The 25,767-nt window shown below is 51.2% G+C and overlaps 1 protein-coding gene across 1 annotated transcript; it reads left to right on the top strand.

The window, feature by feature from the left end:
* Nucleotides 1-8,229: 8,229 nt before the first annotated feature.
* Nucleotides 8,230-24,091, top strand: CTSD (cathepsin D). Its single transcript, XM_084207037.1, has 9 exons — nt 8,230-8,542; nt 8,993-9,149; nt 11,350-11,473; nt 13,092-13,210; nt 16,779-16,978; nt 18,121-18,243; nt 19,442-19,586; nt 20,553-20,651; nt 21,312-24,091. The coding sequence occupies exons 1-9, from the start codon at nt 8,481-8,483 to the stop codon at nt 21,471-21,473; spliced, it is 1,191 nt and encodes a 396-aa protein (XP_084063163.1). The 5' UTR covers nt 8,230-8,480; the 3' UTR covers nt 21,474-24,091.
* Nucleotides 24,092-25,767: the final 1,676 nt, after the last annotated feature.

Here is a 25,767-nt window from a genome sequence, read left to right as displayed (position 1 = left end):
TGCCTGTGTCTAGCAGTGTGGGAGGAAGGGTGGGATAACTCAGTGCTCCTTTACATACATTCATTTATTTATCAGGTGCTTGGCATGTTCATCAAAATGGCTTAAATACACAAGAAACCTTCAGGGCTTTGGATTAGGTCCCTGACTGTCATCTTCTATCTGTCTCCAAGCTCAGTCCTGCTACCTTGAGCATAAGATTCTGCACTTCTTGCCTTAGCAAGGGCAGCTGCTGGCCCTGACATGCCACTGGCAAAGGTCCTGTCCCTTCCTTCATGGTCACCGTTTGGGTCCAAACCCGGGGCTGCTAGGGTAGGGCAGGGATGCCAATGTGCACAGATTTGATAGAAAGCCACCTCCAAAGAAGCAAAGCCTGGCAGGGTCTTGGCACCAGCCATCTGGCCCGTGGCCCTTTTGCTCAGTGCAGATGCTGAAATGAGATGTTTCGAGGTAGCAACATCAACAACATCAGCCACTCATCATTCGCTAATAATGCTAAGCAGCCGTCAGCTGAGCAAACATTAATTACAGGATGATCCAAACATGCTCAGTAAGCAGGTGCAGATATTTGTCCCACTTTTGTGCAGGTCAGATACCACCTGGCTCAGTGCCGGGATCCAAGCCCCCACCTCCAGCCCTGTCTGCCACACACAGCCAGCTGCTTCCATGGCAACTGCTGCTGGGGACTCGGACACAGTGCTGGAGGTGACAGTGGGCCTGGGCATCTTCTACCACCCTGACCCATCACATTTGCTGATGCCTGGATGGGGCCAGCAGGAGCTTGGTCACCGCCTTGGGCGAGAGGAAATTAGCTGAGTCAAGGGTGGTGGGGACAGGCCCACGTGAGCTGCTGCAGTGTGTGGGATGCTAGGGCAGCGGGAAAGCACCACATGCCTTCCTCCAGCACTGTCAGCACAGTGGGGGATGACAGGGCAAAACGTGCCCAAAATAGGAAAAAAGGAAGGAAACTCGGGGCTTGTGGGGTTGCATCACATAGGACCAAGTACAGCTGCTTCAGGCCATAGTTCAACCTTGTGGCATCAAAACTGCCCCTATTGCCCCACTCCAATGATGTGCCATCGAAAACACCCTCTGTCAAGGACTGCTGCAGCTCCATGTCCTGGTGCAAGGACAAACTTGCTGTTTCTGTCTTAGAGGCAGCTGTAATTAGTTCATTTATGCTTGGGATGCTCCTCAGGTTTTGGCTTTCTGAGGCATCTTAAGCTCACTCTTTCAAGGGATTGTTGATGTTCCAAGGTCTTGTGCCGCTGCTGCAACCTGAAGAGGGTTTAGCTGCTGGGGCTGGTCATGGGATGCTTCTCTGATACCCATCTCAGGTTTTGCTGGCCAGGGCAAGGCAGGAGCAGACCACACTGCCAAATCTCCACCACAGATAGGCTCCATTTGAACCCTGCTGGGTTTCATACCTTTCCATTCTGGGAAGAGAAGTGCACAGGGGGTTCTGAGGACCTGCGCTTGATTCTAACCATTGCTTTCCAACAACCCCCACAACCCCAGCCAAAGCTGCCTGGTGTCTGGGTTCCCCTCTGAGAACACCCTCCTGGTCCAGAAGAGGAAGTGGGCCCCTGCTCTTCTCAGCCACAGGCAGGCCAGCTGCCTCCTCTGCAGGGCCCAGTTCTGCCAGCAATGCCGAACAAGTGGCCCTTGTTTCAGGGTAGGGCGCGTGACCCCAGGGATCAGAGGCTGCAGCTGGTTAGCCCCGAGGAGTTATGGGAGACCTTTGCCCAGACCATGCCCTTAATCCCTCCCTGACTGCACCAGTCAATTTAGGGTTGCAATGCTAAAAACAAAACAACTCAGTGCTAAGCAAGAGAAAGGGTTTTATGAAATGGTGGTACTGTAGGGACGGAAGATTGGTGGGTATTTATCTGCTAATAGAGATCTGCAGTGGCAGTGTCCGATCTGTTCAGCTTCATTGACTCCTGGCGGCAGAGGGAGAGGATGCTGGAGGCTGCAGGACCTGGGCGCAGCTGCAGTGTCTGCCAAGGATGCTCCCACACCTCCCTAACCTACAAGTATCTCTGATCATGAGCACTGAGCAAGACATCTTTACATTTTTGACCATAACCTTAACCCTAAGTCACCCTGGTGGCAGTGTACCTTGAGAAACACTCAGGAGTTCTCAGCCAGAGAGGCTGAGATGCCACGTCCCACGCTGTAAAAAATTATTAACAGGCTGTTGTGCATGTAGAAGGTCAGAGAGAGGGTGTGCAAAGCCACAGACTGTGTTTGCCAACGTGCTTAAAACTGGTTTCAAGATCTTAACCCCAGGCAGTCACACTTAAAATAGTGGCTGTGGTGGCAAGTAAAGATGGAGCTTAGCAGAAAGGTGACAATAAGTTAAAATTCAGAGCCTTTGTGGAAATATTGACACAGCAGAAGCTGCCCCAGGAGGTCCAGACTGACTCACCAAATCACCAGTGAGAGCTGGTTGCTCCCACTCCAAGAAAACACATTGCAACTTTTAAGCTGATTCTTGGGTTGCAATGGGGTGTTGACCCTCATCTTTCTGAGCCCACAGTCCTTTCAGGATCAGAAGCGTCAATTGCTTCAGTGTTTTGTTATGTGGAAGAGACATGATTGTATAAATTATGGTTGTCTTAGGGCAGCTTCTGCTGGAAACTAAAGGAAATAATTAAATGGCATCTAGTGCTGGCAAAGGAAATGAAATGTGTGCTTGGATGTGGCTGTAGGCGCTTCTCTGCATCATGATGGAAACCACACCAGCATGCCAAAACCCCCTGTCCCAAGTCAGGCTTACATGGGGGACAGAAGCAGGAATTGCTCAAGGTGGTGACAAGGTGAGTTGGGTCCCTGTGTTCCCCATCACATCCTGGCGTGGGTGGGGATGAATCAATACCATCATTGTCACTTATCACTCCATCCTGTCAGCCACGGGTCACGCTGCCTTGCTGCCGGGGTCTGCCAGGATTGTTGTTGCCCATCCCTGGCAATTTCAGCCTGCTGCAAAATAACTCAGGTGAGGAAAACAACATGAGATCCCTGCCCTGAGGAGCAGACAGGGCTGGCAGCCAGGGAGAGGCAGGTCTCCTCCTCCCCAAGGTGGGTGCCAGGTGTGTCACTAGCCATGGGGGAGGATGGGCCAGGGGATGACGAAGAACATCCAACGCCGAGCAGGGTCAGGAGCGGGCAGGTGGTGTGGGGGTGGCAAGGATTTGGGCAGGGCCATGAAATGCGTGGGACACAGGGACAGGCGATGTCAAGCTTGGCAGCAGCCCACTGAGACAAAATAGGGTGTAAGTAAACCCTAGTGAAGACACCAGAGCAACTCAGAATCTTAAAGACAGTAAATATACTTCACTTATGAAATCCTTTCTGGGTTTTGTTTTTAAATTAGCTAGGAAAAAGATGGAAGAGCAAGATGTGATGAAAACACTCCACGTTTGAAGGCTGCTGCAAATGGCCCTGATGAGGATGGAGCCATGCTCAGGGCTCCTGCCTGTTATGACATCCACCTGTGTCACACGGCCACCAATGAGCCACCCTCACCTGCAAGCAGGATCACGGTTTGCAGCGTGAGAGACACCAAAGAAAAAAATACCAGCCTTGGCCTTTTGCAACTCCACTTAGCATTTCCCCAAGGTCACTGCAGCCCATGATGGCAGCCAGAACATGTTTCAGCAGGCTGCTGGCCAGCTGTGCCTCCAAACCAGCTCCAGCCAGACAGCATGAATGGACTGGGGATTGCCACCACCCATGATGCCAAAGCCATCTTCTCCAGTGCCCACAGCACTGGGACAAAATGGCCAGGGCATCCATGAGTCACCTTGTTGTGCTCAGTGCAACCCCTCCTCTGCTCCCAGGTTTCCCACCACCCAGAGCTGCTACTAAACCACCTTTTAGTCTTGCTTTTGTGGGTGTTACCCTGAAAAAGGGTGTAGTTTGGGATGTGCCAGTGCCACTGCAAAACGCACCCTCACCTTGTGAATTGTACATCAGTTTAGGAAATGGTGTAGGGAGTGGGTGAAGTCGTGGCACCGTGCCGGGAAAAAGTTACTACTGCTTCCCTCAGGATCTCAGGGATGGTGAATCAGGCTCCACTAATGAGCTGCATCCAGCACCTTCATACCAGCACCGGCACCAGCAGAGGCAGGCTGCTTGAAACTAGACTTGCCCAGGCTTGTGCATCCGTAGGCTCTGCTCAGCTCAGACAGGAGAATGATTTTCTTTTCTTTTAGCAACGAGTTTCAAAATCAGAAATTCATTTTCTTGAATTTAAATATGCCCTCTAAAAATCCCACCCACAGCTGAGCAAAAAAATAATCTTCATCTCTGAGCTGAAGCTTTCCTCGCCCTGTAGGTCATTGCAGTTCACAACATTGGTGCTGCTGTGATAAATAAATTTAGGGAAAAAACACTGAGGAAAGGGTGAAGGCAAACACACAGCCATGTGTAAGGACAAAGAGACCACTGTAGCAACCCTGGCAGAGGTCTGCCAAACTGTAAATGGGAGACCTGCTAGAGCCCCCCAGAAATAAGGCATTTGAAACTGAACGTGAGCCGGTGTGCTCCAGTGGCCAAGGAAACCAGTGGCGTCCTGGCCTGTATCAAAAATAGTGTGGCCACCAGGGTGAGGGCAGTGATTGTCCCTCTGTACTGGTGCTGCTGAGGCTGTACCTCAAATCCTGTGTCCAGTTCTGGGCCCCTCACTACAAGGAAGTCATTGAGGTGCTGAAGCATGTCCAGAGAAGGGTAGTGGAGCTGGTGAAGGGTCTGGAGCCCAAGTCCTATGAGGAGAAGCTGAGGGAGCTGGGGGTGTTTAGTCTGGAGAAAAGGAGGCTCAGGAGAGACCTCATCACTCTCTACAACTGCTTGAAAGGAGACTGCAGTGAGGTGGGGGCTTGTTTTCCCAGGTAACAGATAACAGGATGAGAGAAAATGGCCTCAAGTTGTGCCAGGGAAGCTTTAGACTGGATATTGGAAAAATTTATTCCCTGAAATGGTGATCAGGCATTGGAACAGACTGGCCAGGAATCAGCATTGCTAAAGGCATTTAAAAGTCATGCAAATGTGGCACTTAGGGACATGGTTTAGTGGGGGACTTGACAGTGCTGGGTTACTGGTTGGACTCGATGATCTTGCAGGTCTTTTCCAACCTAAAGGATTCTATGTTTATAAACTAAGCTGCATCAGGTCCCTGCCTGTGGGGCAAAGGGCAAATGGGAGAGCCAAGTCTCCTCCTTGCAGAGGAGACCCCAATCTCCCAGGGCTGGGGTGCTCTTCCCAACTAGAGCTATTGGAGCTGAGTCATTTGACCCCACCTTGGGAATCCTCTCAAGCAGGCAGGGAGGTTGTGAAAGCATGGCCGGGCCCCAGGGGCGTGTCACCCCACACCCACAGCTGGGGCTGCAGGGGAAGATGTGCTGGTTCACCCCTGGAGCCACAGGGGATGCAGGGGGCTAGGGAGACAGAGCAGCAGGGAAAGGGGTTCATCCACTGTGACAAAAATAGGAGTGAGGAGGGATAGATCCCTCCATTGTGTCTCAGATGTTCTCTAGATACCTCAGCCATGGCACTCCCTGTTTGCTCCACAAACAAGGAAAAGTGTGTAAAAAACCCTAAGCCCAGGCTTGTGCTACTCTATCTTTTTGAGATAATATGGTGCAACTTTCACGGTCCCAGCCTATAATTACCCAGACGTGCTCCCAGCTCCTGGTTAAACATACCCACTGTACTTCTCAAGGCTTTAACATCAGAGCAAACATTCCACAGGGGCACTGAGGGAGCCTGAATGCAGAAATCCTGTCTGCTTGCAAGAGCCACTGGCCTCCCAGCATGCAGGCATTGCAGTGTCAGCTCCAAAACTACTGGTGCCAAGGGACAAAGACAGATTAAAATCTCGGGGGATAAGACCCCCAGTCTCTTCCCATCCTGCAAGCACCCAGGAGAGGATCACTGTTGTAACATTCCCTGACAAAGCCCCACTCTCCCTTTTTCCCAGTAAACCACTGGAAACATGGGACATGTAAGTCACTTAGAACAGCTCAAAAAGCAGCGACCCTCTCGCACTTGTATGAGCAGTCCCAGATGAGGACACAAGTCTTGCTACCAGGAAGTTCAAGCAAAGGCTCATTCATAACAGCAAAGCTTGCCTCTAATCCCTTGGAATCAAAAAAACAGGCACAGCCTGAGTCCAGAGTTCTTTGCTGAAGCACTATGCTGTGTGCTGGTACATGACTAGTATGCTGCACTCACCGGCCCATCCCTGCACAGTGGAGCCCACTCCATAGCCATGGGATTCTAGCAGAGACTGGCCAGACTGGAAACACTTAAGGAGGAGCTACCATAGGTGCCCCAGCCTGGAGGCCAAGGTGCAGGTTTTCTGGCCAGCTACAGTTTCCCAGCCACTTCAAAGAGAAGGGAGGAGGACTGATACTTCACTTGCTCTGCCACAGGCACCAGGAAAGCCTATAAGGGATGTAGGGGACGCCTGGGCCTGGAGTCAGGGCTGTACTTTTTGTCTGCAAAGCACATTTGTAAAGGGGTTTAGAGCCCTTCGTGAAGGTGGGTTTGCTTGGATGGGGCCACGGTGGGGCTGGTTTATGTCTGACCCACTCCTGCCCATGAGCATCCAGGGGGACAAGAGGAGGAGACCCGTGAGCTGGAGCCCACAGCAGCAGCAGCAGCAGCAGCAGCAGCAGCAGCAGCAGCAGCAGCGATGCCTCTGGGGTCAGGCTACCGGTGCTGCCGACCCGCTATGCCTTGGCCCCTTGCCTGAATGAGCCACACGGGATTTTGCTGAGTCATGCAGTGCCTCGGGGCCGGGAGGGTAACGGTTTTGCTGACTCATGGTCAGTGGCACTCAGCTTGACCACACACCCGCAGGGACAGGAGGGAAGCAGGTGCTGGCCGAAATAACGGGACCCACCAGGTTCAACCAATGCCTCCAGCGATCGCTCCAGAAATCCTCATTCCAATGGCAGCTGTGCCCCACAAGCAGGTGGCGGGTTTCCTGAAGCCCATCAGCTTGACCAAGATGGGGCAATTTGGAGAGCTCATGGGATAAGATACAGCCCAGGGCAGAAATGCTCTCTGAAAATACTCAGGATGGATCACGGCTGGGTAGGGGTAGCATGCCTAGACCCAGGGCAGCAGGATCCTGTGTGAGGCCTGGGAGGATGGAAGAGGCTTAGGGACAGAGTGTTGGAAGGAGTTGGTGCAAGTGAGGTGCCAGAGACATGACCCAGCAATTTTACAGAAGTTTCATGAACACGAATGTGATGGGAGAGAGATAGGAACCTCATCGCAAAGCTAGGGATCTCCCACTCCAGCAGTGCCCAGCTCATCCCACAGGCTGCTATTTTCCCATCCCCACGACTAGGCACAAGCAGAGCAGAAAACAAGCCCCCCCAGCTCTCAGAACTTGGAAGAGAAAATGTCTGTAAATCTGATTTAATTTTTATTGTTTTTCCAGCAGGTCTCATGGCTCTGTAGTAGCTCTGTCGGGGCAAAGTGGTCAGAGATTAGCTGTGGCCTCCTGACTTAGTGGGGTGACACCTCTGAACTCTGTTACAACACTCCGGTGGTGGTAAAGAGCCCATCCCGGTACTCCTCGATGCTCAGTCTGCATTTTGAGGAAGGGGCAGACATCAGGGACTGATGGTGGCCCGTGTCTCTCTGGGCTTTGCCCTGCACCAGCATCGCTCCCAGTGGCTGCAAGTGGCACAGTACCACCACAGTGCATTTTGAGGGGTGGCAGATATGGCTTGACATCCCCTCCCGGCCCCCCACTTCCCAAAAAAGCTGTGGCCTAGGATATGCCCATCTTCTCAAGAAACACCCAGCTCGGAGGGATTGGAGGGATGAGTGCCCCAAACTGGAGGTGTCCTGGGGCCAGGGAGAAACACGGGGCTGGGGGGCTGCCACGGCCCCCCTGGGCTGGGGTGCACAGTGAAAGCCCGTGGTGACATCGGGTGACAGGGTGGCCGAGGTCCGTGAGCAGCCGAGCCCCGTGAGGAACTGGCGGTCTGCTGCCTGGGGCTGTGCGTGTGTCCTGCGCCCCCCACTCTCCACTCCCTGGGAGAAAAAAACGCCAGATAACCGGGAAAGAACAAAATAAAACAGCCAGCAGAAGGAAGCTAAAGGCAGTCCAGAACGGGGCACGCGCGGCCGGCCAGGCATCTCGTGACTGATTTCATGGTGTTTATTCCCCTTTCCCGGGGGCTGAGTCACGGCCCGAGGCGCCGGGGGTCAGCCCGGGGGGAGCCGTGAGGCGGCGCCCCCGGCCCGCGCCCCGCTCCCCGCTCCCCGCCCCGGCCCGCCCTCACGTGACGCCGCTGGTTGCAATTTTAGACCGTCAGCTGACTCCAGAAATCCGTGGAGAGGGGCCGCTCTGCCTACAAAAACAGGGACGGAAAGCGGGAGCGGCGTCGCGGCCTCTCAGCGTCGGGACCTCCAGCCTCTGACCCCTCGGCACCGCCGCCAGCAGCGCCATCGCCGCCATGGGCCCCCGCGGCCTCCTCCTACTGCTCGCCCTGGCCGGGTCCTGCGCCGCCCTCATCAGGTGAGAGGAGGGGGTTCCTCAGGGGCTGCTGAGCCCCCCGGGTTGGGGGAGACATGGGAAGAGCATCCCCGGTGCTGCTGCAGCGGTGGCTTCCGAGCTTCTCTCACAGCCCTCCATAGCGGGTGGCTCCCCCTCCATCAGAGCAAGGAGGGGAAGGTTCGGAACATCCCCCCCGTCCTGCGCATGGAGGGGCTTCGCCCCAGCTTCCCCTGCTCCTGGTGACCCTCTGGCAGCCCGCCGGCCTTTCCCACCATCCCCTGGCTTTGGGAAAAATACTGAACGCAGCGCGGCGAGGGGGATCTAGCCGAGAGTGCTGGCAGGAGCCCAAACCTCACCCACCTCGTACTGGCGCGTCCCCTGTTTTGAGTGGAGCCCTGCTGCCCCCCTTCCCTAGCTATCCCTGCCCTACACACCCCGTTTAACAGGTGGGTGTTTGCCGTCCCCACACAGGATCCCCCTGACCAAATTCCCTTCCATGCGGCGGATCCTGAGAGAGGCGGGCAGTGAGATCCCAGATATGAATGCCATCACCGGGGCCATCAAGTACAAGCTGGGCTTTGCCGAGGAGGGTAAGCCCACTCCGGAGATTTTGAAGAACTACATGGATGTGAGTAACAACCCCCCTGCAGACCATCCTCTGCGCTGCAGCGGACCCCAGCACAATGTCACTTGTAGGGGTACCCATCCCGGGGGGGTAAGACGTGCCAGCCTCCCACCAGCCAGGAAGGCAAAGGGGGGAGAGAGATGTTGATCCTGTAAGACAGATTCATGCACCCCCTTGGCTTAGTGAGTGAGTACCAAAAGGTGCTTCCCATTATTACTAAGCTAAAAATACTAATACTAGTAATTATAACAACAAACGACCCACTGCCACCCAAGCAGGAGCTTTTCAGTTTGTGACCTATTTCCTTTCCCCTTTGTCACTAATTAACAATCATAAATAGGGGCCTGCTCACTTACAGTCCTTCCTGACATTTCTGGCCATTTGGACTCTACTTCTGGCAAGACAGGGGCAGAAAAATCATGCTCCACTCCTTAAGGATGTTAACTTACTATGGTCCTGGGGATGCAGGGCCCTTCCTCTCACTATCCATCATCTTTTGCATTGTCCTGGGAAAAGCCACCCTTTTTCTCCACTTTCTTGTCAGCAACTTAGGGAGCAAAGCAACCTGGGTGGTGGCGGAAAGAGAAGCCAGATAAAGGGCATGAAGTTTGCCCTTGCCCTGCTGCCAGACACGTGTGGGGTTTACTATTTCAAGGTTTCTTACCGGGCAGTGTAGGATATGAGCATTAGCTGGCAGAATTAAAAAAAAAAAAAAACTGGGCTCAGGTATTTAGGCATTAATTCAGCGTATGTTCCCCCTGCTGCCCTTCCCCAGCGGCTCTTGTCACCCAGCCAGCTCCGTCCTGTCCTGGGAAGGGCCACCGCTGTTCAGTTGGCAGTGTTGAAAGCCAGGGTGAGTGGTTGTGTCACGGTGCTGTCTCTTGCAGCCACAGCTCAGACCGCCACTCAGGGCAGTCCCTTGTCACAGAGACACCAATCCAACCTGTGGTGGCAGATAAGGGACCGCTGGGTCCCTCCCAGCCTGGCTGAGAATACTTTTGCTGCCAAATGAATTCTTGGGACAACAGCCCCTCGTGTGGTTCCTGCCCTAGGACTCTTCATGGGTCTATGTAGGTGAGAAACAGAGCCCCTGTACCGAGGGTTAATTTTCAAGCCCCAGCAGTAATTACAGAACCACTGGAAGCAAGTGCTGCCTCCCCATTATGGCTAATTGCAATGTTGCAATGGATTGTTAATTACTTAGTGAGCAAGCCTTGCAAACTAAGCGCACAGGAGGTGAACAGCTTTGATAATCCTGTTTTCTTCCTTTCCCCCCTCTTAAGTAAGTACACGTGGGGTTTGGAAAGGCTACTGGCTGACTTCCCTTGCTAGCAGCCTTCTCTCCAGAACCTGAACCAGCTGCTCACAAGGCAGGACACAGCTCCCTGTCTGTTTGGGAGGACTGGGGAAAAATGAGTCCATGTAGCACCTGCCTAGCATTCTCCATTTGTCCTCTCCTCTGTGGAGAGAGAGATACTTTGCCAACAACTCAGCCATTTAGGTTTCTTCCAATCCCAGCAGAAATGTAGTCTTAGAGCAGAGGTGTATCCATCAGATACCTGTGCTGCAGGGACTTCTCCCAGTCTTTCACCCTGAAGGCCTAAATCCATCTCTGGTGGTGCTGCTCATGCTCTTTGCTCCCACCACTCCTCCAGTCTTCCACCTCTTGAGACTGAGAATTTGTTTATTCCCCCCCATTCCCAGAGCTCACCAGCAAGCACCAAGACCCCCAAGAGCTGTACCTCCACCTGCAGTGGGCAGTGCTGCTGCTTGCTGCAACCCACAGTTTCTCTGCAAACCCACAAGCAAAGCAGCTTCCCAGCCAGTTTCAGCTTTTCAATAACGCAGGTGTTTTACTTGGCTTTCTTCCATCATTTTTTCTCATCCTTGTAGTGAACTGTATGCTAACCTGCAGACCTTCCCCCTTCTCTTCTTCTCTGTCTCCGTGCCCCAAATGTCCTCCCCCACACACACCCATCCCACTTGTCCTTAATTTATCCTTTTCACACCCGCTGTAATGAACCCTGAAGGGGAGCCTCCCTTCCAGAGGACGGAGGCTGGGAACCCGTCAGTGCCAAAACCAAGAGGAGGGCAATGTCTAGATAAGAAGCTGATCCTCTATTCAACCCTAAGAGATTTTTTTTATCTTTAATCCCTGCTTTTAGCCAGCTGCCTCTGCTCATGGTTCTTTTCTGCTTTGCAGGCCCAGTATTACGGTGTGATCGGTATTGGAACACCCCCCCAGAATTTCACCGTGATCTTTGACACTGGCTCCTCCAACCTCTGGGTGCCATCCGTGCACTGTTCCATGCTGGACATCGCCTGCAGTAAGTGTCACGAGTGTCAGAAGCTGCTAAAGAGCTTCTCCTTCCCTGCAAAATGCAGCGCCTTGCATTGCAAGAGGAGAAACTGAGGCAGCAGCGTGAAAGGACTTAACAGAGGCTGATGGGCTTTTTAGGGTGAGAGCTGGAAATACAGTCCCAGCTTCCTGCATTCATCCTTCATTAGTCCTTTCCTGGGTTTTTTCTTTTCCAAGTAACCCCTATACAGGGCCAAGTCTTCTCCAACAGCTTCAGCCCTACAGCAGGGGAGCAGCATCATCAGCTGTGATGTTTCTCCCCAAATTATAGACCAATGCTGCTGTTATGCCATTGTGCAAGGCTGACTTTTTTTAAGTCAGCCTCTTGCCAGATCTGATACAGTCTGCCCTAGTTTCTGGTTTATTGCTGCACAAAGCATGTGTGTGCATGTTTATGGAGTTATAATTAACAAGAGCCAGGTAGGCACAATGAAATGAGAATGTCTTAGGGACTACAAGTTGGGGTTTTTTTTATTCTGTGGCATTCCTATGCAATAAACTTCCACAGCTGAAGATGTCAAACTCTGCTACGGCAAAATGCCATTCAGAAGCCACTGGTTGTGCTGCTTTAGCAAAGTGGAGAAACCTGTGGAGTCAACAAATGCAACCGTGAAAGACATTTGGGACAGTGCTCATTGGGAGTAGAGTGGAAATTTGGACTTCTTGTACAGACACCTTCTCTTTGCATATGTGAAATGAGATTTAGGACACTGACAGGGTGTGAGGTTCAGACCTCGTGTGCCTAGCGGGTTCCTGATTTGTCGCAGGGAGTTGGTTTCTCAAGGCAGTGCCTCGGGAGGTGCTGGGACCAAAGGGCTCATTTTATGAATATATGAGGAGCTTAACCTCCTGCCAGACAGGAATCCAAACCGAGACCCAGACAGCCTAGCTGGGAAACTCCTCGTGTAGCTCTGTCACTTTGTGCAGGGCTCAGCTGGTTCATCCTCAGCTGCTGTCGGCACCACTCAGCAACCAGCCGTGGGACTGTGCTGGCCAGCTCATGACTCGGGAGGAGTCTGGGGAGGAGGCATCTGCCTGCCCATAAAAACAGGGGTATCCTACAGCTCCCAACCCAGTTAAGGGGAAAAGCAGCTTAGGCTAGGGGAAAGCCCTTCTCCTCTGCAAATAAAGGAATATTTTGAGTTCTTTCTGTACTAAAAACAATTTTTGAAAAATTTCCAGCTATTCATTGTAAAAGAAACAGATAAGTCCATGAGGTGAAAACGTTCCTGCCCAGAGCAGGCTATTTAAAGCTGCCCTGGTTCTCCATGGCATGCAGAGGGATACATTTTGCTCTGCTGACTAACACACCACACCAACCACATAACCTCTAGGCTTTTAATACCCAGTGGCCAAATCGGATTTAACAGCCTGAATTGGATCTGCCCACCTAATTCTCCAGACACTGGAAATGCTTTATTAAGCAATCTGGGCTTGGCAAACCCTGGGTTCAGGCCCACCTTCACATCATTGGATGTCCATTTGTCTGGATAAACTGGATGGTGTGGGGTTAGGTTTTGGGGAACCGTAGGTATAAAGGAGCACTAATGCTGTGTGTCCCCTTATGTCCCCTTTCCCAACTGCAGTGGTGCACCACAAGTATGACTCCTCTAAATCCAGCACCTATGTGAAGAACGGCACCAAGTTTGCCATCCACTATGGGACAGGGAGCCTTTCCGGCTACCTCAGCAAAGATGTGGTCACGGTGAGTCACGACTGCCCCAGACTGCTTTCAGTAGAGTGCTTGGAGCTGTTAGATTTCAATGGATATCCTTTCTTGAGTGTCCTACTTGTATAGAACATCCTTCAGTGCTGTGTTTCCAAGTCCTTTGAAATGACATGGTATATGTCATTATATATATATATATATATATATATATATATATATAACAGTCATATATAATGATGACTGTTAAGGTAGCAATAATCATGGCAGACTGAGAAGGGAGAAGGTGTTAATCTGCAGGTCAGCAGGCTGGGAGTGGGGACTGCTCACATGGTGCCCCTGCAAACCTGGTCTCTGGCCATCCCTCCAACCCTTTTCCTGGTGACCCCAAAAACTTACCAGTCCAAGATATGCCAACACCACTGCACAGACTGCTGGTGGTGCCCAGCTTGTTCTTGGCCAATATCCACACATTAGTGGATGCCCACATGGGCAGCTGCCCAAACACAGACCAAAGAAGGTCTCTTTACTGTCCCATCCTGGTCTCACGTCACGAACTGGTGCTTATGCTTATAAAGGCTGGGTAACACCCTGGGGGTGTTCAGTGTGCAGCTTGAGTTAGCTGTGTGGTGGTTGCTTCACAGTTTGCTTTTCAGCAAGCAAAGCCTGAGCTTTCTGTCCTGTGAAGGACAAGTGCCTTTCATGACTTCCTCCCAGGTACAGATGCTCAGGAGAGTTTACCAGCTGCCAAACGTCAGGGGTGCATGTGCTCTCAGATTACTTGCTCTCCTGGCAGGGATAAGAGCATATGTTTGCTTTGCAGGGGGGGAGAAACAAAGCAAAAGTTTTGAATAAGCACATAAATCTGGAGATTTGGAGGTTTCTGTTTAGGTTCAGCTGAAAAGTATTGGCTTACCAATTTCATCAGAATCAAAAAGTATCCAGGAGAAGCTTAAAGTGCGTGACTCTTGCAGGATGCACTCTTTAGCCCATCCTTACAGTATGAAGATTTCAGGCTAGCCTGGAAACATCAGCTGTTGCCTCTATGCTGCATCCAGAGATGCAGTAAGGCAAACATCAAATTTCATTGTCCTTAGAAAGTGTGGGCTTAATGCAAGGGCTGAAATGAGTCAGAAGGAAAATTGCCATTTTTTCTCTTTTTTGGTTTGTAATTGTCACCCTAATGCCTGTTTGCTGATTAATTCTCCATTTCCAGCAACTCAGAGGAAGGATTATGTGCCTCACTTTGTTTGGGAAGTGGGGATGGCTCTTGGCACAGCTTGTACCATTTGGTTTCTGTCTACAAGAAGGGGAACCTCTTCCATGGAGCTGAGCAATGTCCCACTTGTAGTAGGCAGGAGCAGGGGTGACTGAGGGTCAGGGACTTTCAGCTTGGACACAAGGATGCATCCTCTGATGCACAACATGTTGTAGGCAAGCTCCCAGTCAGGAATCGTCTTGAAACAAAGACATTGAAATAACCTTCAGGGTGACCCTCTTGGTTCCAGCCATTCTGGTGGGTGGAAGCAGCCACAGCAACCTCTGGTGGCACTGACATCTGGCCAAAAGATGCTTGTTGGCAGGTAGTCCAGAGTCCCTCAGCCCTAATGGTTTTTTGAGAAGGTGAAGGGCTCATGTCAAACATCCTCTCTCGTTCTGTGGAAGAGCAATGCCCTGTAGCTCCGCACTCCACAGGGCTGCTTGCTCTCCAAAGAGCAGCAGGTTCAGCCAGCCCTCTGCTGCTCAGACATCTCATCTCTTTATCACAGCCCAACCTTGGGATGTCCTTCAAGGACAGCAGAGGAAACTTAGCTGGCCATGGGGCACAGTGTCTCTCCCATGACTGCAGTGCAGATACACTGCACGGGAGATTACTTTCATTGCCTCTCCCTTGTGCCTCTACGTCCCAAGCCCTGGTGCCAAGCTGTGCCTTAGAGGCCTTCACCTCTTGGTCTGCCTTTGCCATCCAGTGCTTAACTGCTGGTTGAGGCCACTAACAACCAGGCCAGATGAGCTGTGTAGTGCTGACGCCCATCTGCAAAGTGCTGGAGGGTGGCCACCACACGGCCATCCACTGGTCATGATTTTTGGGCAAGAGCCAGCCAAGAGACAGAGACAAAGGATCTGTGACCTGGCAGGAGCACTCTGCTAAAGATGATCTTGGGTTTCAGCCCTGATGTGGACCAAGTGCAGGCAGGGTCTGTTGAGAATCCATGACTGGGCGGAAATCTGCCTCCCCCTTGGGATGTGCAAGCAGAGCAATATTCAGACAAACCTGACACTCAGTGTTATCAGTCCATTGCATTTTACTTTTTTTTTCAGTAGAAGCTTCATTGAACTTTCTGAGCCGCTGAGGATCAGTGGTGCCAAGGGTGGCTTTTGTAAACCTGGAGTGTAGAAGTGGGGCAGGCGCTGGCGAGCGGATGCGTAGCTGTGCGCGCTTTCCCCCACATCCTGCCCTGTGGCTTTTAGCTCTTGCAAGGCTCGATTGCCCTTTCCTACTGCAGTCCTCCAATACCATTAAAGGCAGCACTGCTGTCCCAGCCTTGCGCTGTCTAACCCTGGGGGGATATTAGTAATTTACAGGGATCGTTATCTGCCATCAGGTAGGAGAGGCCAGCTTGTCAGTCCAGCCTGGCTCACTACAGGGCTGCTAGCTGCAGGCTGAGAGGCTGAAATTGTCCTAGTGTGGATGCTAAAATTGCCTGTGGTCAGCCAGAAGCTCACAAGCCTCCTGAACTGCTAGAGCCAGAAGCCAGCAGATGCATCCTGCTCCCCATCAGCAGAGCTATCCTCCTTTCTCTGATCATCTTCTTCCTGGGGATCTGCCCTTGGAAGGCGTTTCAGCTTTCCAGTGGGGAATGCCAGTCCTTCTCATGGCTGGCAAGGGAGGTGACCTTTGAATTCTCAGTACTCTGCTTGCTATTTTCGTGCTTCATGCTCAACCTCACTTTCTTGGCTGGGTCTTCTCCGCTGTCATGGGAAGTCTCTGCAGACTGGTGGCTCTTCCAAGAGATTCAGCAATATCCCAGGGATGTTTCTTATGTAGGGGAGATCACAGAGGTTGTGGGCAGAGGTGGGAGGGATTTGTGCTCCCATGAGGATGGGTACAGAACCCAAGGAGGTAGGATACACAGATGACTTAGAAGATGTCCAGAGTGGAGAAGAGGAAAAAAGGAACAGCACAAGAGCTTTTCAGACTGGGAGGAAATGATGAAGTAGGTGATAGAGGAGGAAATGGAGGACGGACAAATGGATATGGGTCCTCTGTGCAAAGAGGAGGGGCTGCAGAACAGCAAGGCTAGTGCTGGGACACTACAAAAAGCTAAAGGGATTCTCCTGCCCTTAAAAGTATGCTGGGCTTTGCAGGGACTTGGGAGGTTCCACTGAGCCAGAGCTGCCAGTCTCTTCCCCTGACAAGAGTGGCACCAGGGTGTCTGGTTTCTGCAGCTGCCTACAAATGCAGTGGTGGAAGCAGGCAGGAGTGTGGCAGCACACTGAGGGATGTGCTACAGCCTGTGTTCAGTGAGGTTCTGTTACCACCCAGGTCCCCTGAGTCAGTCTTCTTTACAATCTGCTTTTCCCTTCCCTCCCCATCTCCCTGCAGCTTGGTGACTTGAAAATCCAGGATCAGACCTTTGGGGAGGCCACGAAGCAGCCAGGCATGACATTCATCGCTGCCAAGTTTGATGGCATCCTGGGCCTGGGATACCCAAAGATCTCTGTGGAGGGCGCCGAGCCTTTCTTCGATAACATAATGAAACAGAGGCTGGTTGAGAAAAATATGTTCTCTTTCTACCTAAACAGGTATGTTGGGTTTGGTGGCACACCCCTGGTTGCGAGGGCAAGCCCAGTGGGCTTTTCTCTGTTTTCCAGTAGCACCTCTTGTCATCTGCTATTTTACACTCTGGACAGCATTTCCCAGTTGGGGAAGTCACAGCAAGTTCTGCTTGCAGGAGCAGTCAGGCCAAAATCTCTTATGTTTACTGCTCTGAAGTAAGGAGAAGGGAAGTAGAAATGCAGTTCTTTTACTGATAAAAAGCTGGGTGGATCTATGACCAGATTTCTTAACTGATGAATAGACAGAGGATGTTTCCAGAGGAAAGAGAGATAAACAGGGCTGTGTTCATGAGATTGATATTAGTGCCGTCCCCTTTAGAGAGGTAAACAGCCCCAATCTGCTGCCAAAATCTGTAAGCCATGTGGTCACCACCATGTCGCCTCCCTGGCAAAGGTGCCCCCATCAGTCATCACTAATGAGGGGGGCAGTGCTCTCTCACCACCCTGGGAAATCCTCCTCTGCAGCTGCCAGCACCTTCCCACCCACTGCTGCTCCCCGCAGGACACCCCATCACTTTTCTGGCGCCACAGCAGTGACTCTGAACTACTTCAGCCCAAAAAGTAGCACGCCAAGAGCAGGTAGGGCAGAGAGGGCTGCTGCTGGCCATTCAAGCACCGGCCCTCCCCCATCACCATATTTCTTCCCATCTGCTCAGCAGTGAGCTCTTATCTGATGGTAACCTTGAGGATACACTTCAAGGCTGCTGGTTGGCAGAGTCGAGTGCAGATAACCTAACCCTGCATCAGCTGTGTCCAGCCCTGCACAGGCACTTTTTACAAGCTGATTTAAGAAGTCCCTCTGTCAGTGCTTAGTTCCCCTTTGCCATCCCCCTTCCCTACCATGAGTTTCTTCAGGTTTCTGTGAGAAAGTACCAGGTGAAAAGCTGCAGGATGCTTTGGCTGGGACAAAATATTCCCATTTCCCCATCCCAGCCTATTTCACAGTAGCTGTCCTTATATTGATGGAACATAGCACAAGTTACCTGTCTCCAGTACTGTTAATGCTGTGCTTCACCTCCAAGCACCCCAGCACGTGTTTTGGGAGGCACTTGAAGCAGGTTGTTCTCACCCTGCCCTTGATGTTCACAGGTTTGGTTATTGTTTTTCAGAGATCCCTCTGGTGTTCCTGGCGGTGAGATGGTCCTGGGAGGGACCGACCCCAAGTATTACAAGGGCGAGTTCAGCTGGTTTAATGTGACACGCAAAGCCTACTGGCAGATCCACATGGACTCGTAAGTTCCCCATCCACCTGACTACATGCATGGGGTCACATGTGCTGACAGCACATGCCTGAGGCTTCAGTGACACCCTCCTCAAAAAGGAATCATCCCTGCAACACATCCACACCAAACAAAGCAGATTAAATTCTACCCTAGGGCTGGGTCATTTGTCACTGGAAGGAGACAAAAGGCAGAAGCCATAAGGAGATGTTCTGCAAAATCCTTTCCTCTTGTTTGTGGCTTGACCCTTGACCTTTGAAAGGATGCCTGCTGCATCCCTGCAAAGCGGAGAAGAATGCCAGTGTGTCCTCCTTGCAGGCAGGGTGAGCCCCATAGATTAAACCCCAGTTGTGCTCAGCTCTCAGCAAGGCCTGAGCTGCATGGCTGTCCTGCACACAGCTCCGGAGGAGCAGGATGAGGCCTCAGGAAGCCAGCCCTTGACTGAAGGGCACGGCGCAGCAATCAGCGCGCATTGTTGGAGGCAGAGGGGAGGAGAGCAGGCTGAGCTGACGGCCGCCAGCCCCACAGTCTATTCTGAGCTCTCCCACGTGATGGGAACTTAAAAGTGCCCTGTGATCAGAGTGTGTCCTTTTCCTGGGAATTGCATCCCTCCCCAGCGCGGCGTTTCAGTTCTCATTTTCCCCCAGAGCTGCAGCGTTGGCAAAGTATGGCAGACCCTTGGCTAGAAGGCTTTGTCTTTCTGCACTGCTGTGAAATGCAATGCGGGCGAGGAGGCCAAGCAGCTCCTGGCTTGCCTTTTCTCTGCACAGGCTTCCCTTGCCCATGGCTGTCACACCACTCTTTTAACCCTTTTTTTTTCTGCAGTAGCACAGGCCGTAAAAGTCCATAATTCATTGTCCTTAGCTCTTTCCCATGTCCATTAGCTGTGGAGTGCAGGCAGCAGGCAGGGTACGCAGGCAGCATCCAGCAGTGCACTCGCTCTGGAGTGCAGGCAGCAGGCAGGGTACGCAGGCAGCATCCAGGCTCTCTGCAGAAATGCAGTTACACTTCAAAGCACCTGCTCAGTCACGAGCAGACAACAGAGAGCCAGGAGGTCTGTGCATTGAGTTGGTGCTGCATCAGTGTTTCTGAACATCTGTCTTTCCTGGGTGTCTGTTACATCCCTCCCTTGCCTGCCTGCGAACTGCTTCCTGCAGCCTTCTCTGGGAGGCCTTTAAGGGTTGTCTAATGTCTGGGCATTTCTCCCCAGGGTGGATGTTGCCGACGGGCCAACCGTGTGTGAGGGGGGCTGTGAGGCCATTGTGGACACAGGAACTTCACTCATCACTGGCCCCACCAAAGAAGTGAAGAAGATACAGCAGGCCATTGGTGCAAAACCACTCATAAAAGGCGAGGTGAGGTTGGGCTGAAAATGTGGGGGGTCTATGACCATCACAGCACCTATGCTTGCACCCTTCTTTGTACCCAAATGCTTGTTGAGACCCTAGTCTTCTGCTCCCTCTCATCTTTGTTCCCAGCCTGTGCTTCTGGAAAAGCCACTGGCACAGCAGGGACCCCTTCATCTTTTCACTCTGGGCAGCATTCACTGTCCTACTCGTGCTCACGGTAGAAACCCCAGGTCCAATGAACTTTGGGAAGCTTTGAGTCACCTCTGCCACCCATCTCTGGAAGGTGGAAGAGAAGGGATCTGAGTTGCAGCTGAGATGAAGAATTCACATTAATATGAGTCCAGAGACATTTTAATAAAAGTATATTTCATGCAAATGGCAACCCTTTGCATGAAAGTTTTCTACCATCAAAGCTAATTTCACAAGACTGTCTTCCCTCCCTCAAATTGTGGAAGAATATGGATTATAAAGACCCCTGTCTTTATAATCTTTTCTTTCTTTTCTTTAAGAAAAAAACTGCCGGCTCTGAAAGCCCTCCCAAATCAGAGCCATGAGCATTTGTTGGGCTTTTCTGCAGGGTCGGAGACCCCAAGCTGCAGCAACAGTTGGCTTAAACCTGCTATTATCTCCAAGACTTTTCATTGTTAATGAAACTGGCTTTGTCTGTGTACTGAGCCACAGCTCCCTCTCCTCTGGTAAAAGCCCCCAGCCATGCCACATCAGCTGTGGCACCCTGGGACTCAGCAGAGCCAAAAGCTGAATCCAACATCCTCCATGCCTATCCATAAAGCCCTCTTTCCCTTCAGCTTGGAGCCCTAGGCAGGGAGCAGCCTACTCATCCCAGCTCAAGCTCCTGCATTCTGAGCTGAGCTGGTTTTAGGGAAAACCACATGAAAGATGTGACTGTGCTCAAGGAAGACTGTGGGAGAGTGTGGGACATCCAATCTAAAGCCTTTACTGTTGCAATTTCAGTACATGGTCCCCTGTGAAAAAGTGCCAACACTGCCTATCATCTCAATGAAAATAGGAGGGAAGTCCTTCAACCTCACAGGAGACCAGTACATCCTCAAGGTACGTCCAGGCAGATTTTTCCAGCCTTATGCTCCTTCTCCAAGGCCTGGCTTTTACTTCCACTGCAACAAAACATGAGAGCAGCCAAAGCAGTGCTGGAGCCAGTGCTCAGGAAGAAATCTGAAAGGTTGGGGTGTCAGGGTGGTGGCACTGCAGATGGATCCAGGTAATCTCATCAAAGTCTCACAGAAATAAGATCCCCTGCATAGTGCTGGTGAGGGATAACAGGATGGTTAAGGAAGGGGAGGCAAGCTGTTGCATCACTTTCAACAAATATTTAGCTCTTTTCTGCTGCATTCTGGTGCCATGTGACCAGCCTTATTATAGCAGAGGCCACCAGGCTGGCTGTCATTTAAGCCATCAGAATCAACTTGCAAGGACCATCTTGTGCAGACCTTCACCAGTGGCTCTAATTCAGAGCGGTGTGGGCTGGGAGGTATATGGCCATGTGCAGCTTTGCTTGGTGCTTTAGTGCTTAAGGGAGGGGCAGCTGGGTTTGCAGTCAGAGAAGCGGTGGGTTGGGAGTCACTTTGGCAATCTGTGGATGTCAGTCTGGGAGAGGCTGAAGCAAAGGCAGCCTTGCAGGTGTTCTTGCCTAGCCTGCAAGGTTGAGGAAATGGAATGGCCTGCTTAAATTGAAGCTCTCACTCTTCTTTCTAGATTGGTGCACAAGGAGAGACTATCTGCATGAGTGGCTTTTCAGGCCTGGACATCCCACCCCCTGGAGGCCCACTCTGGATCCTGGGAGATGTCTTTATTGGACCCTACTACTCTGCCTTTGACCGTGATAGCAACCGTGTTGGCTTTGCCACAAGTGCCTAAACAGCTGCCCCCCACTGCCTCTGCCACACACACACACTTAAACACACACACACAGGAGCTGTAGAGAAAGGTTACCAGTATTAGAAATCCAGTGAGTGGAAAGGAGAAAAAAAAAAAAGAAAAAAAGGAAAAAGAAATGGAACTAGATTTAAAATTACATGGAAAATAGTCATTAGTGCCCTGCTAGCTACTTTTTCCACTCTGAGTAAGTGGTGCCGGGAGGTCTCTAGCTGACAACTCCAGCTGGAGTAGTCCCTTGCTTTACTGCTAGGTCTTCCAGTAGTTCTTTTTGAGAATGATTCTCAGAGCTGAACAAGGCCTTCTCACATCTCCCAGCACTGGTGTCCTTCCTGGGGGGAGGGGGGGCAGCTGGCTGAAGCCAGCCCCTGGCACGTCTGTTCGTGCAGAGAGGCTGTGCTACAGCTCTTGGGTTTGGTCTTCTGTGCTAGGGGAGAGGGACAAGGGAAGGCTGTCCTGCACATTAGTTCTTACGGCTTTTTCACTCATCAAGTGGGGGAGTGGATGGCCTGGGAGAATCTGTCTTTATGACCCCTCCTTGGCAGGTTGAAGCAGTAACCAGTAGGTTATTTCTCAAGGAGTTTGTGCTGGCTTGGTCCTAGGAGAGCATGTCCTGGGCTGCAGCAATGGGAAAGCATGGTAATGTGCCCAGAGGATGAGTTTCAGAGCCTAAGGGCTGTGGTGGTATGTTTTGTTTAGTGATGGCATTAGTGAGAGAGCTGGGAAGCATGGTGTCCACATCCCTGACATAATGGGACATGGGTTTGTAGGGGGGCTCTAGGCAGTGGGGCTTTTCAGTCAGTATGAATATTAAGGGGGTCAAGATAGGTTATAATAGAGGTTACTTGAATTCAGGGCCATGAAGGTCCAGCCTTCTGCTGAGCAAAGTCATGTGGCACAAGTTCTCTTGAGTTTAGTGACCTTCTCCCAGGTTCCCCAAACAGCAAATCTTCCCAGCTTCAACCACAGCCAGTGAGTTGAGAATAATGTTTCCTGAAGCAACTAAGTGATCTACAAGCTGAAATCTTTCTGGTAAAATCTGTGTTTGTCAGCCACATAAGAGCTTTTGGAAACATGATTCACAGCATTTTGAACTCAAAACTCAAGAGACAGTTGGCAGAGCCAGCAAACCTCCTGGGCAGGAGGATACCATGGTAGCTGCTGGACTTATATTCACTTTCCCTGCTGCCCTGTCCCAAAATCCAACTGCCTTTAGCACCCTCTTTACCTGCTTTCCACTTCACTAACACTGGTGAGGTCTGTTCATGTCCAGCTGTGTTGCAGAGAGTGAGGCACAATCCTGCTTCGGATTTAGCTGATTTAGCTGTGCACACAGATCCTCCCAGAGAGCCGGGATCTGCGCATGTGGAGCCACTTGCTGGGCTAGCACTGGTAGGCAAACACTGGTGGAGCTGGGAGGATGATAAAATTAGTTTTAAGCAGTACTGGAAAGCAGAAGAGAGCCTGCCAAGAATCCCAGCGCCTGTGCTGGGAGTAACAGACTCTCTTCGTTTTCCCAGTGTGCTGGATCACGTCCTGAAGTTAAGGGAGTGGCAGCAGATAAGGAACAAAGCTTGGAGTGGCAAAAAGATAAGATCAGTAGCGGCCATGACCTCAAACCAGGCTAAACAGATGGCAAAATCCTGGCTACCCAAAATTCACTGATTACCTGCCAGCAGTAGCAGTGGGGCCAAGAAATTTTTTGAGAAAGGTCTTTGGGCAGTGAGAATAGACAGTTTTGCCCAGTGGAGTAAGTTTGGCATTATAACCATGCTTCACCTTGGAGAGGTCTGGCATGGACAGTGGGGACAGGCATAGGCACACATGGGACACATGCATTGTCCCTACAACCCCAGATGTGACAAATGCTGCTCCCCAAAGCTTGCTTCTGCCTCCTCATAATCTTCACCTGGAACTCTGCATCTGAACACCAAAGGACATCTGTTTTAGACTGGTCAGAGAACAATAGCATGTTACCAAAAAAAAAAAATCTTCAGTAGCTGCTCCAAAATTAGCAAATATTCAGCACCTCTCCAGAGATCTTCAGTTTCACACCAGTTGAGTGCCCCAAGCTACTCCAAGTTCTGCTACATCCTTTCCCAGCTGCAGGATTTCTTCAGCATGGGAAGACAGAGTTTGCCTCTTGGGTACCTGCTGAACAGACCTGATGTGAGGTGGAAGCTCGACATGGACCTGGCAGTGGCTTTTGAACATCTTCAGCATCAGATTGAAGTGGGATGTGCAGCACAGCCCCAGATGGAGCCCTTGTGCTGGGCGTGCACTGCCTCACTGCTGGCGTGGTCCCAGCACGGTGACTCCAGGGGGGCGGGGGTCTGTCAGCAGGCAGGAGGCAGCTGCCTGGGAAAGCATGGCCCAGAGTGATGCCCTGAGTGACACACTGTAGGATAGGCTGGAGGACCAGTTCACTGCAGTCTTCCCTAAATAGGTCTTCTCCCCCTGTTCTGTTATTTACATTTTTAAACCCATCTCTCTAATCGTGTGACTGGTTTTTTAAAATTATTTTGCTGTCAGAATTAATTGTCTCTTCACAGAAAATTGGAAAAAAAATACAGTATTTTCCCCATTAACTCTGAGAGTGGTCATTCCTTTTGCAGTTTGAGATGCCAGACTTTGTGGGTGTGCAGAGACTGTGTCTCCCTGAGCTATTGTCCCTGCACTGCTGGTCACCCCCTCTTGTGTGGAGTCCTGTGTGTTTCAGAAGGGCTTCTCCCCTTCTCTCTGATAAGGAAACACACTAGGACCCTGTTGGATTTGTCTTTTTCAATGGATTAAAGCACAACTCAGCCTCTGCAAGGTGACGTGACAATGCCTGACCCATCCCGACCGGGGCAGCAAGCACTCCCACCGTCCCTGCTAGCCTACAGCCTTCTCCTGGGGCCACACCTCCCCAGCTGAGTATTGGCAAGGGTAGTCCATTAGCAGGGAACTCAAGCTGTCCTCCGATTGTCTGGACCCATTAGAACAAGGTCCTGCTTAGGATTAAAACAAGTTCCTGTTTAGGATTTGGAGTGGTCCTGTAGCAGCCAAAGTAGAACTTCAATTTCTACGTTTGGCCTGAAATCAACTAAGGTGTGAAGTCTGGGGAAGTCCTGTAGCCCAGTGATGAACATGGTATAGGATTTTTTCAACAATGTAGGAAAAATCCATCCCTCTTGCCTAGCTGTGTAATTTTTAGTCCTAGCTCTGCTGTATGGGAGCTGGAGAGTCTGAAGCAGAATGAAGGCCCCATGTGCCAGGTGGAAGATAAGAGCTAATCCCTACTTTGAAAGAAGCATCATCTACATAAGCAAGATGGATGCAGCCAAGTCCCATCCCATCTTCTGAGCACAGATCTAAGCACACAGCTTAGCTGATTTCCCTGCTGGCATGTCCTGAGCCTCTGTTCCCCCAGGATGCCTAAATTCCCCAATCAGCTGTTCCCCTACGTTAAAGAGATGGATTTAACCCAAAAGGGCTGGCTGGATCCTGAAAACCAATCCTGCAGCCCACTGTTCCTCAATAGCCCAAGGGGAGAACAAGTCATCTGCTGCCAAATATTTATTGACAGGAATATGAGGGCCCTATTTCTGCTGGGGGGGTTCTGCCTAAGTCTTCAATCGTGCCTTGTGTACAGAACATTACATCCCAGTGGGAACAATCACAGCCTCGATCTTGGCCAAGAGCAGGAGAAGCCAAGAGCTGGAATTGCCCACCCATGCTTTTCCAGCAGGGAGCAAAGCACACAGCCTGCCCCAAGAGCAGCCTGAATGCAGGCACACACTATCTTCCCAGAAAGTCCTCAGGTTTACTTCAGCCCCCCTGTTTACTGCACCATCGCTGCAGAACTCCACGCACATGACAATTTGGTATTTCAGTCTTCATTAAATGTCTCCATTGGTGCAAAAACCATCAAATTTTTCACTATATGTCCCCTTAAGTAGTAGGGGGCTTGGCACTGACCCCTAGGGCTCTCTTCATGGACTAGATCCTTCTCCAGCTCAGCTTAGGGCTTTACCAAAAGCCCATTAAACCAGTGGTTTTCTTCTCCTGCCCAAGGAGAGGGAAGATGAGACCCCTCATTTATGGAGATGACTTGCTCATCTGGTTGGCTCAGCAATTTGTTCATTTGGGAAACTATTTTTACTCACCCTGAATGACTAAGCACATCGTTTTGGGGGCTGATGGCTTTTCCTTTTTCCGCTCCTTTTTGGATTTATTTATTTTTAGGTTTCTTTGGGAGGGAAGGGAAGCGGAGTGCAGAATGAAAGCTCAGAGA

This window comes from Fringilla coelebs (genome assembly GCF_963513975.1).
Source record: "Fringilla coelebs genome assembly, chromosome: 6".
Classification (NCBI taxonomy): Eukaryota; Metazoa; Chordata; class Aves; order Passeriformes; family Fringillidae; genus Fringilla; species Fringilla coelebs.
The sequence above is the reverse complement of the archived record's forward strand: the minus strand, read 5'-3'. Positions and strand labels throughout refer to the sequence as shown.

Bases quoted from the DNA above. Each gene is read 5' to 3' on its own strand.
- CTSD (XM_084207037.1), top strand. From the start codon at position 8,481: ATGGGCCCCCGCGGCCTCCTCCTACTGCTCGCCCTGGCCGGGTCCTGC. The intron at 11,474-13,091 runs GTAAGTGTCACG...TCCCAACTGCAG, and splicing joins CATGCTGGACATCGCCTGCA to TGGTGCACCACAAGTATGAC. The intron at 16,979-18,120 runs GTATGTTGGGTT...ATTGTTTTTCAG, and splicing joins TTCTCTTTCTACCTAAACAG to AGATCCCTCTGGTGTTCCTG.